This window comes from Notothenia rossii (genome assembly GCF_949606895.1).
Source record: "Notothenia rossii genome assembly, chromosome: 4".
Classification (NCBI taxonomy): domain Eukaryota; kingdom Metazoa; phylum Chordata; class Actinopteri; order Perciformes; family Nototheniidae; genus Notothenia; species Notothenia rossii.
This window is the reverse complement of record NC_136902.1, coordinates 94,543,663-94,560,955: the sequence shown is the minus strand read 5'-3', so window position 1 is coordinate 94,560,955 and position 17,293 is coordinate 94,543,663. Positions and strand designations below refer to the sequence as shown.

The 17,293-nt window shown below is 39.7% G+C and overlaps 1 protein-coding gene across 3 annotated transcripts in view; it reads left to right on the top strand.

The window, feature by feature from the left end:
* Nucleotides 1–17,293, top strand: part of arrb1 (arrestin, beta 1) — a 31,977-nt gene that overhangs the window by 9,608 nt on the left and 5,076 nt on the right. For 2 of the 3 annotated variants that reach the window (XM_079678583.1, XM_079678582.1), the window contains 13 exons: nucleotides 2,502–2,532; nucleotides 3,014–3,074; nucleotides 3,192–3,236; nucleotides 3,698–3,894; nucleotides 5,648–5,707; nucleotides 5,868–5,935; nucleotides 10,191–10,326; nucleotides 10,728–10,812; nucleotides 12,647–12,719; nucleotides 13,205–13,342; nucleotides 14,336–14,419; nucleotides 14,869–14,892; nucleotides 15,025–15,095. In XM_079678583.1, coding sequence (XP_079534709.1) covers nucleotides 2,502–2,532; nucleotides 3,014–3,074; nucleotides 3,192–3,236; nucleotides 3,698–3,894; nucleotides 5,648–5,707; nucleotides 5,868–5,935; nucleotides 10,191–10,326; nucleotides 10,728–10,812; nucleotides 12,647–12,719; nucleotides 13,205–13,342; nucleotides 14,336–14,419; nucleotides 14,869–14,892; nucleotides 15,025–15,095 — 1,073 coding nt within the window. Of the gene's footprint in view, nucleotides 1–1,612; nucleotides 2,533–3,013; nucleotides 3,075–3,191; nucleotides 3,237–3,697; nucleotides 3,895–5,647; nucleotides 5,708–5,867; nucleotides 5,936–10,190; nucleotides 10,327–10,727; nucleotides 10,813–12,646; nucleotides 12,720–13,204; nucleotides 13,343–14,335; nucleotides 14,420–14,868; nucleotides 14,893–15,024; nucleotides 15,096–17,293 lie in introns of those variants that run through there. The other variant, XM_079678581.1, reaches the window with a different exon arrangement.

Genomic DNA, 17,293 nt, shown 5'->3' with positions numbered 1-17,293 from the left:
ACTTAGGAGACGTTACTCCACATTAAAATGCAGTTTCCATTATCTGAATATTATTATTAACCTGCACTGACATTTACACAAGGATTTAAGGATGAAGAGAAGAAATGTGTGAAATATTAAATAACCCGACGTTATAATAGCTTCTTAAATATAATCTATATGCTTGTAAAGGATTTAAAACATCATCTGTTTCCTCGAGCTGATAGAAATAATTAATTTAAGCATTAAAATCAACAAAAACTAAACAAGGAACATTTCAATGTTCCCAATTTATGAGTATTGACTTTTAAATGTATTAAATAAATAAAAAAATGTATAATAACAATTGTAAAGAAAAACTTGAAAAACAACAAACGGGTCCAAATGTGTAAACAATAAGTTAAAGTAGAATAAATATGTTTTAAATATTATCTAAATAATAATGTGTTTGTGTCGTGTCTTCCTCCTAAACTCACCAACAGTTAGCATTAGCACATTTAATCATAACAAAGACGCGTGATGAAGAGGGTCAGTGATTGCCCTGCAGTGTGTTGATAACTGAACATCAGCTGGTGTGGGTTTGATCCACGTCGTGATATATTTATTTATTTTGTGTCTGTGTTAAACTCTGATTGGACTAATTGCAGCGGGTAATGGCGTGCTGAGCTCCCATGAGGCTCGGCGGTTTCCGGTAAAGTGGCGTCCTGATGCTGCTGAAAGCTAATGGAGCCGCAGAAGCTCATTTATGACAGCATTACCACAGGGGGGGGGGGGGCTGTCAGACAGCATTAGAGACAGGAAGCGGCTGAGGAACATGAATGTCCAGCACTGTGGGGGAACTCAGGATATTTCCTTTATTCACAGCAGCAAAGATACAGAGCAGATCAAAGCAGGAAGACATATTACACATTCAAGATAAGATAAGATTTCATGATCAAAGCATGTTTTAACAAGGCTTTGCACACAATGTGAAAAAAGACACCTGAACATCAGCAGGAGAGGACTCTTTAAAGTAGAGACACTACATACTGATATACACCTGAACATCAGCAGGAGAGGACTCTTTAAAGTAGAGACACTACATACTGATATACACCTGAACGTCAGCAGGAGAGGACTCTTTAAAGTAGAGACACTACATACTGATATACACCTGAACATCAGCAGGAGAGGACTCTTTAAAGTAGAGACACTACATACTGATATACACCTGAACATCAGCAGGAGAGGACTCTTTAAAGTAGAGACACTACATACTGATATACACCTGAACATCAGCAGGAGAGGACTCTTTAAAGTAGAGACACTACATACTGATATACACCTGAACATCAGCAGGAGAGGACTCTTTAAAGTAGAGACACTACATACTGATATACACCTGAACGTCAGCAGGAGAGGACTCTTTAAAGTAGAGACACTACATACTGATATACACCTGAACATCAGCAGGAGAGGACTCTTTAAAGTAGAGACACTACATACTGATATACACCTGAACATCAGCAGGAGAGGACTCTTTAAAGTAGAGACACTACATACTGATATACACCTGAACATCAGCAGGAGAGGACTCTTTAAAGTGGAGACTCTACATACTGATATACACCTGAACATCAGCAGGAGAGGACTCTTTAAAGTAGAGACACTACATACTGATATACACCTGAACACCAGCAGGAGAGGACTCTTTAAAGTAGAGACACTACATACTGATATACACCTGAACATCAGCAGGAGAGGACTCTTTAAAGTAGAGACAATACATACTGATATACACCTGAACATCAGCAGGAGAGGACTATTTAAAGTAGAGACACTACATACTGATATACACCTGAACATCAGCAGGAGAGGACTCTTTAAAGTAGAGACACTACATACTGATATACACCTGAACATCAGCAGGAGAGGACTCTTTAAAGTAGAGACACTACATACTGACATACACCTGAACATCAGCAGGAGAGGACTCTTTAAAGTAGAGACACTACATACTGACATACACCTGAACATCAGCAGGAGAGGACTCTTTAAAGTAGAGACACTACATACTGATATACACCTGAACATCAGCAGGAGAGGACTCTTTAAAGTAGAGACACTACATACTGATATACACCTGAACATCAGCAGGAGAGGACTCTTTAAAGTAGAGACACTACATACTGATCCGATACAATGACCTTTACAGGCCGCAGAACAATATAATTACAACAACAGCAATACACATAAAGTATTTATGTTTACAGAACAAGGTAAACAAATAAACATTTGAATAATGAAGCAATAAAATAAACCTCTAAATATGCAGTCTATTGGTCGAACAGCTCCACTGGACTCAGTTATACAATACTTCTATATGTATATTCTACATATCTTTCTTCTTCTTTTTTTTACCGTGGTGTAATTATTTGTTTCGTTTGTAATTAACATTTCATCTGCACTGTTTCTTTGCTGCTGTAAATGTCTGCGGGCCAGATAAAGGATTTAATTGACCTGCTTCTCTGTCTGTGTTTCAGAGTGTTTAAGAAGGCCAGTCCCAATGGAAAGGTGAGTCCTCGTTTGTTTTTTTACACCTGCTCACCCCCTGAAGAGAAATCTAAACACAAAGTCCTAGAAAAGCAAAAGAACAACAAAAAAATGCTGCAAAAAACCCCAGTAACCTACGTAAAAGTAAAAGAAAAACAAGTAAACGAAAGCAGTCAATGGAGCAGAAAGGGTTTGATGCTTTTCAGCAGGGCTCTGTGGAAATCAGTTTTTAAAATATCTATGAAGGACGGTTGATTGTGATTGGCTGTTGAATGTCCTGAAAGTTTCTGATTGGCTGTTGGAAGTTCTGACAGTTTCTGATTGGCTTTTAGATGTTCTGATGTTGACACGATTTGCTCTTAGATGTCATGACAGTTAATTCTGAGTAGTTTTTAGGTGCTGATGGTGGATTCTGATTGGCTGTTGGATGCCCTGACGCTTTCTGATTTGCTGTTGATTTTGTCATGGTTGATTCTGATTGGTCGCTGTGTTCCTCTCTCAGCTCACAGTCTATCTGGGGAAGAGAGACTTTGTGGACCAGGTGGATCTGGTGGAGCCCGTCGGTGAGATTCTTTAAATAAGTTAGAAAGCGTTTATTCAATTAATTTATATTATTTTATGTCGTTGAAACTCGTCCGTCCTTAGGCTGCTTGTTGACTTTCCGACTTTACTTCCTGCAGACGGCGTCATCCTGATCGACCCGGAGTACCTGAAGGAGAGGAAAGGTGAAACATGTCCATCAGAACTAATGTTTAACTGACTTAACTGTCCACCTCAGTGAATGTGTCTTTTGCTTAAGTACAGCAAAGCTACATAAGTAAGGCTAATGATCCTGCTCATTACACGGCTACTAAATAAACCAACAATTTGATAGACAGTACTGATTTAAAAAGGATTATATTGACGTCAAAAATATGTTATTGCTTCCACTAAGAAACTGAGCCACTGCCACCCCCAAACATAAATAAAACAACATAAAATAATATCAATATACAATATACAACAGTCCAAGCGGGTAAGTAACAGCAGACATTTAAATATCTTGTTTACTGAACTTTTAATCCTATTTTTGTCCATCTTTAGTAAGTTGTGGTGTTCCTCAGGGAAGCGTCCTTGGGCCTCTGCTCTTTATAGTAAACCGTGAAATATTTAGTATCTGATTTTTGTTGTTTTTTCTTCCCGTTAGTGTTCGTGACTCTGACCTGTGCGTTCCGGTACGGTCGGGAGGACCTGGACGTCCTTGGGTTGACGTTTCGGAAAGACCTGTTCGTGGCGAACATCCAGGCGTTTCCTCCCGTGCCCGAAGAGAAGAAGAGTCTGACTCGTCTTCAAGAACGCCTGATCAAAAAACTGGGAGAACACGCACACCCGTTCACCTTCGAGGTATGAAACCATACTGTCAGGCCTCTCAGAATAAAAACTCAGCTTTAGGTTAGAAAGAACAAAAAAAGGTAATATTTTGGAAAACTTGGTGCAAAACAACCACAAAATGACCAAGTCTTCAAATGACCACATGGAAACATAAAATGTGTAAAAATAGATGCAAAACAAACAAAAAATTCTAAATGTTGGACATCGTATAAAATTACCTTTAAGTGCAAAGCTACAGAAAATGGTTTTCACATTACCAAATGGAACCATAGTAAATACTATGCAAAATCACCACCAAATAAAAAGGTGAACATTTGGTGACAAACAACTACAAAATTACCATTAGGTGCTCAACTTTTAAAAAGAGTTGTCGAATAACCAAAAAATAAATGTAGTTGTTTAAAAATTCAGAAAAATGGGTGCAAAATAATCACAAAATGACCGAATGTTGCAGAAAGACAAAAAAAAAGTTGAAAATATACATGTTGAATTACACATTTACAGTAACACAATATAAATCAGGGTATTATATATAAGTGTGTAAGGAATGGAATATCAAATATTAAATTGAATATAAATGTAAAATGTACAGAGAGATTTTAACCCTTTAAATGCCAGACCAAAAAAAAAGCTATGGGAAAATTATTTGTTTTCATTTTCTTATCAAATGGGCCACAAATAACCACAAACTATTTTTTTTGTTTTGACTGACCACACAGTTTTGTTTTTATGAGCCTCTACCAACTGGTCGAGCTGGCCTTTTATGGTAAAAGTGCATTTTCAACAATCATCATACACAGTACAGTATTTGTATGCATCAAACTCAAATAAAACACAAACTCAAATACATTTGTTTATTTTATGGAAAATTAGCAATATGTACAATCAGATATATTCATAAAAGATAATAAATTATAATTGTAAAAAAAAAAAATGGAAAAAGTAATGTAAAGTGTCTTTCATAATACAAAACAGACTTGCTCATCTTACTGTATATGCTGAATTGGCCAAACAGGAAAACCACTGGCCTAACAGCAAATATCTATATCCTGTGTTGGCCTAACTTGCTCATCTGTGTGCAACTTTGGGCTGAATGCCATGCATGAAAGCTGCTTTATGAAAGATTATCACTCTTTCACTCTGAGACTCATAAGGCAGTACTAGATTTAGTAATATTACCATGAATCTAGCCATTTATTTTATAAGTCATATTGTTAGTTTACCATAAAAAGCCAATTCGACCGATTGGTTTAACATATTTTCAAAAAATAATAACACCCTTGTTAAAACTTTTTTTGTGCTTCAAGTTATCTAATTATGTTCAGTAAGTGCTCTGACACTAAAATATATCAAAAGGGATATGGTTACCTTACAAATGTTTACCAAAAAGAGTGATTTCTTCAGCAGCGATTTTTAGCATTGCCAACTTCCTCAGTGGAAGGCTAGCTGAAGGGCTTTCTGTTCAAACCACAGTGACATCTAGAGGTTGTTTTGTGCATAACATGTCAACCAAAGGGTAGAGCTGGCTGAATCAGATTTCTTTTTTTTTCAACAATATATATATATATATAACAATATAGTGCCGATATCAAGGCACAAAATGTGCTCTACCAAATGGTATTGCTGGCAGTTAAAGTTAAGCAGAGAGTTCTCTTCCAGAGGAGATTTGTTATAGAGAGTTATTGCAGTAGGCAGGAGTGTTTTCCTGTATTGGTCCTTGTGACAATGTGTAAATAACGTTATGATTATTTGTCCCTGACTGCAGATCCCTCTGAACCTGCCATGCTCCGTCACCCTGCAGCCGGGCCCCGAGGACACGGGCAAGGTAAAACGAGACGCAAAAACCACCAGAACAAAAATGCAACATGTGGAAAACAACCTGCGAAATAACCTGAAATAGTTGGTAATGATGTGTTCACTGCTTCAGCACTGAATCAGACTCCTGAAATTAAGTCAGCGCTAAAAGTCCTCTGCTGTGTTTCCAGGCCTGCGGCGTGGACTTCGAGGTCAAGTCTTTCTGTGCAGAGAACGTTGAGGAGAAGATCCACAAGAGGTAAAAGTGAGGCGCACTAAAGAGATGAATTATGGATGAAAGTGAAACCCGGCGTGCATTAGCAGGTCGGACATGAATGCAGAGTGGTTCAGTAATAATGAGGAGTTTCTGTTGGACAGAAGGGCTCCCAATGGGATTCTCTGTGGGGTTCTGGATTAATACAGAACATAATCTCAAATGAGACTCACACGTTCAGTTCAGCAGGATAATCTCCACATATTAACACCACTTTATGATTTCTGAAGTAATAAGCTAACGTTGATGTTGTTGTTGTTGCTCATGTTATTATTAATGTTGTGGTTGCTTATGTTATTATTAATGTTGTGGTTGCTCATGTTATTATTTATGTTGTGGTTGCTCATGTTATTATTTATGTTGTGGTTGCTTATGTTGGGCAGTGTCTCATTTCAAAGATTTCCCCTCCTCGACTCCTCGACTCCTCGGTCCTCCGGTAGTGACCCGGAAATGAATTTCAACGCGCCATGTTGAAGGAAATCTAATTTCTCTAAATGCACTTCAAGGACCGAGGATCGAGCGTCGAGGAGGCTCTCTGGAGGAGCTCTAACCGAGGAGAGAGGAGAGAGGAGAGAGGAGAGAGGAGGCTCTCTGGAGGAGCTATAACCGAGGAGAGAGGAGAGAGGATGGAGGAGGCTCTCTGGAGGAGCTATAACCGAGGAGAGAGGAGAGAGGAGAGAGGAGAGAGGAGAGACGAGAGACGAGAGACGAGGCTCTCTGGAGGAGCTATAACCGAGGAGAGAGGAGAGAGGAGGCTCTCTGGAGGAGCTATAACCGAGGAGAGAGGAGAGAGGAGAGAGGAGAGAGGAGGCTCTCTGGAGGAGCTATAACCGAGGAGAGAGGAGAGAGGAGAGAGGAGGCTCTCTGGAGGAGCTATAACCGAGGAGAGAGGAGAGAGGAGAGAGGAGAGAGGAGGCTCTCTGGAGGAGCTATAACCGAGGAGAGAGGAGAGAGGAGAGAGGAGAGAGGAGACTCTCTGGAGGAGCTATAACCGAGGAGAGAGGAGAGAGGAGGCTCTCTGGAGGAGCTATAACCGAGGAGAGAGGAGAGAGGAGAGAGGAGAAAGGAGGCTCTCTGGAGGAGCTCTAACCGAGGATACACTGATGGTTCCTCCTCGGCTCCTTCCTGGATGCATTTCCGGAACAGAGATGTTTCAAAGAGTCGTGACGCACGGCCGGACTGATCTCAGCCAATCACAGCTCTGCATGCATCCCCTGGATATTATTTTATTAACTGCTTTCATCACGACGCCATGTTTCCAGAGAGAACAGCTGAGAGGTCCGTGCAGAAAGCAGAGCAGTGTGTATAATATATATCACTCAGTGTAACAGACCTACTCTCTGTCTCTGCTTTAGTTTAGTAGATCTCTACAAACAAAGAGTCCAGATGATTCTAAAACCATTTAGTGATTCACATAATAAAATACACAACGGCTGTAGCCTGATTATATGCCTTAGGAGCTCTAGGTGTGTGTGTGGTACAGTGTGTGTGTGTGTGTGTGTGTGTGCGTGCGTGCGTGCGTGCGTGCGTGTGTTTTCGTGCGCGCGTGTGTGTGTGTGTGTGTGTGTTTGGTACAGTGTGTAGGTGTGTGTGGTACAGTGTGTGTGTGGTACAGTGTAGGTGTGTGTGTGGTACAGTGTGTGCGTAGATGCGGCGGACAGACAGGTCTCAGTTGGTTTGGTGTCCTCTGCTTACTTTTAATACTTGTATTTAAAACTTTTGGCCCGTAATTTATTTTCCTCATTGTAGCGACCAGAGAGGGGAGAGGGGGGCGGGGGGGGGATATATCCAGTCTCTGATTGTGTTACGTTATTATGAGAGTGCTCTCATACTTGTTTGATTCTGAAATTGTATATATTTATATAAATATATACTGTATATATATATATAAATATATACTGTATATATATATATATATGTGTGTGTGTGTGTGTGTGTGTGTGTGTGTGTGTGTGTGTGTGTGTGTGGGGGGGTGTGTGTGTGTGTGTGTGTGTGTGTCCGCATCTGTAGCCTGTTATTGTCTCATTATACCGCACTGTGAATGAATTAAAAGTAAATATATAAGTCGTCATGAACACATCTGTCCATCAGACAGAGTGCTGAGGCCTGTAGCCTACTACGAAGCTGGTTCAACCTAACCTGGATATGTTTGAGTTAGCCGGTTGGCCTAATCCAAAACATACGCGCTCTCGCTAAACGGTCCTACGACGCTGGTTATCAAGTGGATCGCTCAAACCAGCCGTGTCCTATCTAGTTAGGTGTGCGTTCAGATGAAAGGGGTGGTATCTGGAGCATTCGACCAATCACAAACATGGAGAAGCGTACTGACAGCGCAGCGTCATACTTCCTGAATGAAAAGTCAACTATAACAGTACACATATGAAGAAGTTAAACTTTAAACATCCATGACTTAAACACTGTATCCAGGATCAAGCCACATAGCTGCACCTGCAAGGTGAATACAGCTGGTAACAGAACAAGTGTTTGAATGCGTACATGAACAGGTTTATGATATCACTGCCCCGTCTAACACACCATCTGACTTTCATTACATTTGACTCGAGTGTTTCCTCAACTTAATGTGTTGCTTCAAATAATCCTTCTGCATCCAGTATGTGACACTGTGAGTGTTGCACGGCCAGATACGGCTCAGCTGACTCAGATAAGGAGATATATGATACATTATGGTGTGATATGCCGCGGACTGTACTTAATGTTACTCTGATCCGGTTACTTATGTTGTGGCAGATATTTAAGTAAGCTTTCTTAACGCTAATGTTATAAGAGTCAGATTGCTCTGAAGATGGGAGGTGATATTCTATTAAAGTTCACGTTCACACAGTCAGTGATTTTTGCCGGCCTTTTTTCCTGCAACGGCAGCTTTTCTGTATTTCCTTTCTCCTGTAATATGACTTGATCTCTTTAAACTCTGCACACTGAGCTCTGATTGGTCAGCAGGCAGTGCTTTCACTGAGTTGAGCTCTTAGCCTGCAACCTAACCTGCTCCGGGGCAGGTTAGCCGTTCAGCATCAGTTACCATGGAGATCTAGCCCGCTAAAAAGAGAACCAGCGTCGTTGGACCGGCAACCCAGAGTTTTCCCTGAAGTTAGCCGCTAAGAGAACATCCTGCTTCGTAGTGCAGGCCTCTGCTGTGCCTCCTGTCATCATCGATGGACGTCTCTTTAAAATGACCGCTCAGAGGAGAGGAGCTCTCATTTCTCTAACCGCCTGCTGCTTCCCCTCCCCTCCCCTCTCCTCGGTTCCCCTCCTCAGTCCTCCGCTCGCATCTCCTGTGGGCAGGACTAAGACATGAGGATAGGAGTCGAGGAGGGGAGTCGAGGAGGGGAATCTCAGAAACGAGACACGGCCCTGGTGTTTATGCTGCTGTTTATATTGTGGTTTCTTGTGTTGTTTTTTATGTTGTAATAATAATAATAATAATAAATGGGATTTATATAGCGCTTTTCTAGACCCAAAGACGCTTTACATTATGAGTCAGGTCGACAAACAAAACACGTTGTAGTTACTGATGTTGTTGTTTATGTTGTGGTTGCTTATGTTGTGGTTGCTTATGTTGTTGTTGATGTTGTGGTTGCTTATGTTGTTGTCTATGTTGTGGTTGCTTATGTTGTTGTTTGTGTTGTGGTTGCTTATGTTGCTGTTTGTGTTGTGGTTGCTTATGTTGTGGTTGCTTATGTTGTTGTTGATGTTGTGGTTGCTTATGTTGCTGTTTGTGTTGTGGTTGCTTATGTTGCTGTTTATATTGTGGTTGCTTATGTTGCTGTTTGTGTTGTGGTTGCTTATGTTGTGGTTGCTTATGTTGTTGCTTATGTTGTTGTTGCTTATGTTGCTGTTTATGTTGTGGTTGCTTATGTTGTTGCTTATGTTGCTGTTGATGTTGTGGTTGCTTATGTTGTTGCTTATTTTGTTGTTGCTTATGTTGCTGTTTATGTTGTGGTTGCTTATGTTGTGGTTGTTTATGTTGTTGCTTATGTTGTGGTTGCTTATGTTGTTGTTGCTTATGTTGCTTATGTTGTGGTTGCTTATGTTGTTGCTTATGTTGCTGTTGATGTTGTGGTTGCTTATGTTGTTGCTTATGTTGCTTATGTTGTGGTTGCTTATGTTGTTGCTTATGTTGCTTATGTTGTGGTTGCTTATGTTGTTGCTTATGTTGCTGTTGATGTTGTGGTTGCTTATGTTGTTGCTTATGTTGTTGCTCACGTTGTTGTTGTTTGTGCAGGAACTCTGTGCGTCTGGTGATCAGGAAAGTTCAGTTTGCTCCGGAAAAGCCGGGCCCTCAGCCGACCGCAGAGACGACCCGACAGTTCCTGATGTCGGACAAACCGCTGCACCTGGAGGCGTCCCTGGACAAAGAGGTGTGTGATATCATATAACACACTCATCTAGACAGGAACTACAGCTGTAATGCAGGGAGAGTTTATTCAAGCAGAACATGGAAATGCTCTAGTAAAGTACTACCAGTAAATGTGTTCTCAAGTGCAGTACTTGAACATAAGAACACGCACACTCCACTATCGACCAGATCAAGAACAGAAATATCGATTTCACAATCATTCAGATTATGAAAAATATTATTGCAAATAAGACATTATTTCATATTAATTATTACAGATATCATAAACCATAATCACAAGAATAACACATATCTATAATAATATTTTAAATGAATAACAACAATAATAATAATAATAATAATAATAATAATATATATCATTTATATACTTATATAATAGATCTAATAATCTTTCTCTCTCAGATTTATTACCACGGAGAACCGATCAGCGTCAACGTCCATGTCACCAACAACACCAACAAGACGGTGAAGAAGATGAAGATCTCAGGTCCCTGAACGCACCACCCTCTGTTTGTCCCTTTGTGTTAGTGACCAGCGGTGGAAAATAACTAAGTACATTTAAGTACTGTACTTGGGTACAATGTTGAGGTACTCGTACTTTACTTGAGTATTTCCATTTTATTATACGGTGTACTTCTACTCCACTAAAATTCAGAGGTAAATGATGTACTTTAACTCTTAAATCAGACTTTAGTTCCACCTGGAGTAAATCCACCAGCTACCCTGCAGTATACAAAGTCATTCAGACTAGCTGCACCTTTACCAGCTTTGAGAACACTTTCATGATCAATCATTATAAAACATATCATATCTATTATTCTGAAATGGACCAATCTGCACAATGACTACTTTTACTGTCTTTCACTATATTTTGATGAGAATACTTTTCTACTTTCACTTGAGGAACATTTTGAATGCAGGACTTTTACTGTAACAGAGTATTCCTACACTCTGGTACTTCTACTTTTACTCAAGTACAAGATCTGAGTACTTCTACTTTTACTCAAGTACAAGACCTGAGTACTTCTACTTTTACTCAAGAACAAGATCTGAGTACTTCTACTTTTACTCAAGTACAATATCTGAGTACTTCTACTTTTACTCAAGTACAAGATCTGAGTACTTCTACTTTTACTCAAGTACAAGATCTGAGTACTTCTACTTTTACTCAAGATCTTAGTACTTCTACTGTTACTCAAGTACAAGATCTGAGTACTTCTACTTTTACTGAAGTACAAGGTCTGAGTACTTGTACTTTTACTGAAGTACAAGATCTGAGTACTTCTACTTTTACTCAAGATCTTAGTACTTCTACTGTTACTCAAGTACAAGATCTGAGTACTTCTACTTTTACTGAAGTACAAGGTCTGAGTACTTGTACTTTTACTCAAGTACAAGATCTGAGTACTTCTACTTTTACTCAAGATCTTAGTACTTCTACTTTAACTCAAGTACAAGATCTGAGTACTTCTACTTTTACTCAAGTACAAGACCTGAGTACTTCTACTTTTACTCAAGAACAAGATCTGAGTACTTCTACTTTTACTCAAGTACAATATCTGAGTACTTCTACTTTTACTCAAGTACAAGATCTGAGTACTTCTACTTTTACTCAAGTACAAGATCTGAGTACTTCTACTTTTACTCAAGATCTTATTACTTCTACTGTTACTCAAGTACAAGATCTGAGTACTTCTACTTTTACTGAAGTACAAGGTCTGAGTACTTGTACTTTTACTCAAGTACAAGATCTGAGTACTTCTACTTTTACTCAAGATCTTAGTACTTCTACTTTTACTCAAGTACAAGATCTGAGTACTTCTACTTTTACTCAAGTACAAGATCTGAGTACTTCTACTTTTACTCAAGTACAAGATCTGAGTACTTCTACTTTTACTCAAGTACAAGTTCCGGTACTTCTACTTTTACTCAAGTACAATATCTGAGTACTTCTACTTTAACTCAAGTACAAGATCTGAGTACTTCTACTTTTACTCAAGTACAAGATCTGAGTACTTCTACTTTTACTCAAGTACAAGATCTGAGTACTTCTACTTTTACTCAAGTACAAGATCTGAGTACTTCTACTTTTACTCAAGTACAAGTTCCGGTACTTCTACTTTTACTCAAGTACAATATCTGAGTACTTCTACTTTTACTCAAGTACAAGATCTGAGTACTTCTACTTTTACTCAAGTACAAGATCTGAGTACTTCTACTTTTACTCAAGTACAAGTTCCGGTACTTCTACTTTTACTCAAGTGCCAGACCTGAGTACTTCTTCCACCTCTGTTAGTGACGGATGTTTTGTGTGTCCGCAGTGCGGCAGTACGCAGATATCTGCCTCTTCAACACGGCGCAGTACAAATGTCCGGTGGCCACCGAGGAGTCAGAGTCAGTTTCATTTATTTGTCCTTTCTTTATAATTTATCTGGAGCCTTCTGCTGTTTATGTAATGTGAGGAATTTATTTAAATCATCTGCAAACAAACAAACCTAATCATTTAAGATATTTCTTACGTGATTCTGTGACTTTGTAAGGTAATGCCTGACTTTTATGTTAGTGTGTGTTTATAACGCTCATTTGTAATTTTACACGTTATTCTTTGACGTTAATCAGTCATTTTGAACTTTAATCTGTGACTTTGTGCGTTAATCAGTAACTTTACACGTTAATCTGGTGATTTTTATGCTAATCTCTCGTTTTCAGTGACTTTGTACTATATTCTCTGTTTTGAAGTTTTGAAATATTTAATATAAACAAACATACCTTTGAAATGTTAAACACGATGCTATAATGTTAATTTCGTACCCGGGTTTGTATATTTCAAAGTCAAAAGGATATATCTTTAATGTTATTTTATATTTCTCTGTCCTCAGCGATCTCGTTGCTCCCAGTTCGACGTTCTGCAAAGTTTTCACCCTCACTCCGTTTCTGGCCAGCAACCGGGAGAAGCGAGGCCTGGCTCTGGACGGGAAGCTGAAGCACGAGGACACCAACCTGGCCTCCAGCACACTGTGAGTCAAAACATGATGCCTTCATGGCCCATGGGACAGGGGAAGACTCTTTAATCAGCTGATTCACGAAATCCTGCAACTGAGCCTGAAGGTATTGTATTGTAAAAAGTGTATATAGTTACAAGAGTAACAACAGAGCGGTGCAGTGATGACGTGTTTGTGTAGCTCGACCCTGAAGGAAGCTGCTGGTTCCCTCAACAAAAAAACTACGGGATTGCTCCAGAGGATTTTGGAATGTTGTAAAAAATAAGATCTGTGGAAAAGAAACCTGTTTGATAAATGCATATTTTGTTCAGCTGGATAATCTCCACACGTCTACTTTTATAATGTTCCAATCATAAATCTAATCTCCAGAAGCAAAATGCTAACGTTATGCTATAAAGGAACTACAGCGAGTCCAGCAGCACGACTTCAACCTCACGCCAACTTCAGATCCATATTCAAACACACAGATTCTAAGTGGTACAAGTTGAAGCGTTTGTTTGAACAGTCTGCGGGAGGCAGGTACTTGCTCTCAAGCAGAACAGAAACTAACTTAGAGGAGTGTTTACGTGTTCGGCGTAATGACGTACAACGTCCTCCACGACTTCTGTAGTCCTATTCAGCCACTTGGTAACAACCATCGTTTCTCAGACACGTCAACTCTTCAGAAATCACCAGTGGGGTCACTGCTGATGGATTTAATGTCCTAGAACAAAACGTGATCCGTCTCTTGACTTTGCTTTCCAAATTCCTATGGAGAAATCCCGTTGACTCTGAGACGAGGGAACAGGAAGTGGTAAAATGCTGACTCACTTCCGGGTTTTAGGACTCATTCCTGAACCACTCTATTACGGAAGAGGATAAAGGCCACATGGGATTTTTTTAGATCCAAACTAAAGTGAAAGAAAAAAACAGAATTCTTACTAAATCTGACTTTGTTCTGAATTCTGACTTTACTATACTGACATGCTACTGGCTTCTTATTGGTCCATTTGAATGTGTTTTGCTCAGGTTAAGGGAAGGAGCCAATAAGGAGATCCTCGGCATTATCGTGTCGTACAAAGTCAAAGTGAAGCTGGTCGTGTCTCGAGGCGGGTGAGTGATTTGAACTCATTAACTGAAATTATCAGAGGAGACGAGATCGCAGATACAAAAACACATATGGGCTAAAACACAAGTAGAAACATCTTCAGCAACTTGAGGAAACATGCAGCATTTAGAAAACATCTTGTTGTAGCACCGTAGGATCACCAGTTTCTGTGCCTAACTCTGGGGATGACAAAAAGTCAAGAGGGGGTCAAAGCTGTTTTCTGGATCGTATACAACCCCCTTGTTTCCTTACTTGTTGAGCTGATTTACATTTCAGTTATTTAAAGCTCCAAGGCCAATCACCAATAGTTTGGTGATTGAACTGAAAAAAGATATACGCCATCTATGGCTTTTTATCTGCATTTCAGTCCATCTGGTCCTGTACCGAGATGGCCGCTATTGGCACATCATCAGCAATGAGATGAAACTAAAGCGTTAATGTTTTTTTATTTCAGGCTCCTGGGAGATCTGGCGGCGAGGTAACCTTTCTCATTCTGTCACTGAGATTTACAGAGGGCAGGGATTATAGTCCCAGTAATAGATGTGTGTAATAAAGCCACTGAGGCTTATGGGTGTTTTTATGGCGGTGCTTCTGATGATTTGTGTTTCAGTGACGTCTCTGTGGAGCTGCCGTTCACGTTAATGCACCCGAAGCCGCTAGAGGAGTCGTTCTACAGAGACGGTGAGTTCACTGCACGCTCGTCAATAATGACTCTGTAGGACATTTAATGGGACACTTCCCGGTGTTTACAGCTGAGCCATTACTGTGAAGCATGGCCTTAATGCATACTGTATGAAATGTTGTAAACATGTCAGTTTTTATTTGTTAACGCAGTTCAGCTGCGATAACAAGATAATACGTGTTGATCAAATACACAGACAGTGACAATGTCCCATTTACAACACCATTTTATACATTTGATTAATAAACAGTACTTTAATAATGCATTGAACATTTTACTTTATTTTTTACAGTTTATATTTAGTACTTTGACTGCAGTGAGATAAATATGACTTTATTATTTTTATTTATCTGTTTTTATGGCTGGCTTGACACTTCCTGAACACAGTGACATCACTATGGAACTCATCAGCAGGAGAGGACTCTTTAAAGTAGAGACACTACATACTGATATACACCTGAACATCAGCAGGAGAGGACTCTTTAAAGTAGAGACACTACATACTGATATACACCTGAACATCAGCAGGAGAGGACTCTTTAAAGTAGAGACACTACATACTGATATACACCTGGACATCAGCAGGAGAGGACTCTTTAAAGTAGAGACACTACATACTGATATACACCTGAACATCAGCAGGAGAGGACTCTTTAAAGTAGAGACACTACATACTGATATACACCTGAACATCAGCAGGAGAGAACTCTTTAAAGTAGAGAGTCTACATACTGATATACACCTGAACATCAGCAGGAGAGGACTCTTTAAAGTAGAGAGTCTACATACTGATATACAACTGAACATCAGCAGGAGAGGTCTCTTTAAAGTAGAGACACTACATACTGATATACACCTGAACATCAGCAGGAGAGGACTCTTTAAAGTAGAGACACTACATACTGATATACACCTGAACATCAGCAGGAGAGGACTCTTTAAAGTAGAGAGTCTACATACTGATATACACCTGAACATCAGCAGGAGAGGTCTCTTTAAAGTAGAGACACTACATACTGATATACACCTGAACATCAACAGGAGAGGACTCTTTAAAGTAGAGACACTACATACTGATATACACCTGAACATCAGCAGGAGAGGACTCTTTAAAGTAGAGAGTCTACATACTGATATACACCTGAACATCAGCAGGAGAGAACTCTTTAAAGTAGAGAGTCTACATACTGATATACACCTGAACATCAGCAGGAGAGGTCTCTTTAAAGTAGAGACACTACATATTGATATACACCTGAACATCAGCAGGAGAGGACTCTTTAAAGTGGAGAGTCTACATACTGATATACACCTGAACATCAGCAGGAGAGGACTCTTTAAAGTAGAGTCACTATGTACTGATATACACCTGAACATCAGCAGGAGAGGACTCTTTAAAGTAGAGACACTACATACTGATATACACCTGAACATCAGCAGGAGAGGACTCTTTAAAGTAGAGACACTACATACTGATATACACCTGAACATCAGCAGGAGAGGACTCTTTAAAGTAGAAAACTACGTACTGATATACACCTGAACATCAGCAGGAGAGGACTCTTTAAAGTAGAGACACTACATACTGATATACACCTGAACATCAGCAAGAGAGGACTCTTTAAAGTAGAGACACTACATACTGATATACACCTGAACATCAGCAGGAGAGGACTCTTTAAAGTAGAGACACTACATACTGATATACACCTGAACATCAGCAGGAGAGGACTCTTTAAAGTAGAAAAACTACGTACTGATATACACCTGAACATCAGCAGGAGAGGACTCTTTAAAGTAGAGACACTACATACTGATATACACCTGAACATCAGCAGGAGAGGACTCTTTAAAGTAGAGACACTAGATACTGATATACACCTGAACATCAGCAGGAGAGGACTTTTTAAAGTAGAGACACTACGTGCTGATATACACCTGAACATCAGCAGGAGAGGACTCTTTAAAGTAGAGACACTACATACTGATATACACCTGAACATCAGCAGGAGAGGACTCTTTGAAGTAGAGACACTACATACTGATATACACATGAACATCAGCAGGAGAGAACTCTTTAAAGTAGAGAGTCTACATACTGATATACACCTGAACATCAGCAGGAGAGGTCTCTTTAAAGTAGAGACACTACATATTGATATACACCTGAACATCAGCAGGAGAGGACTCTTTAAAG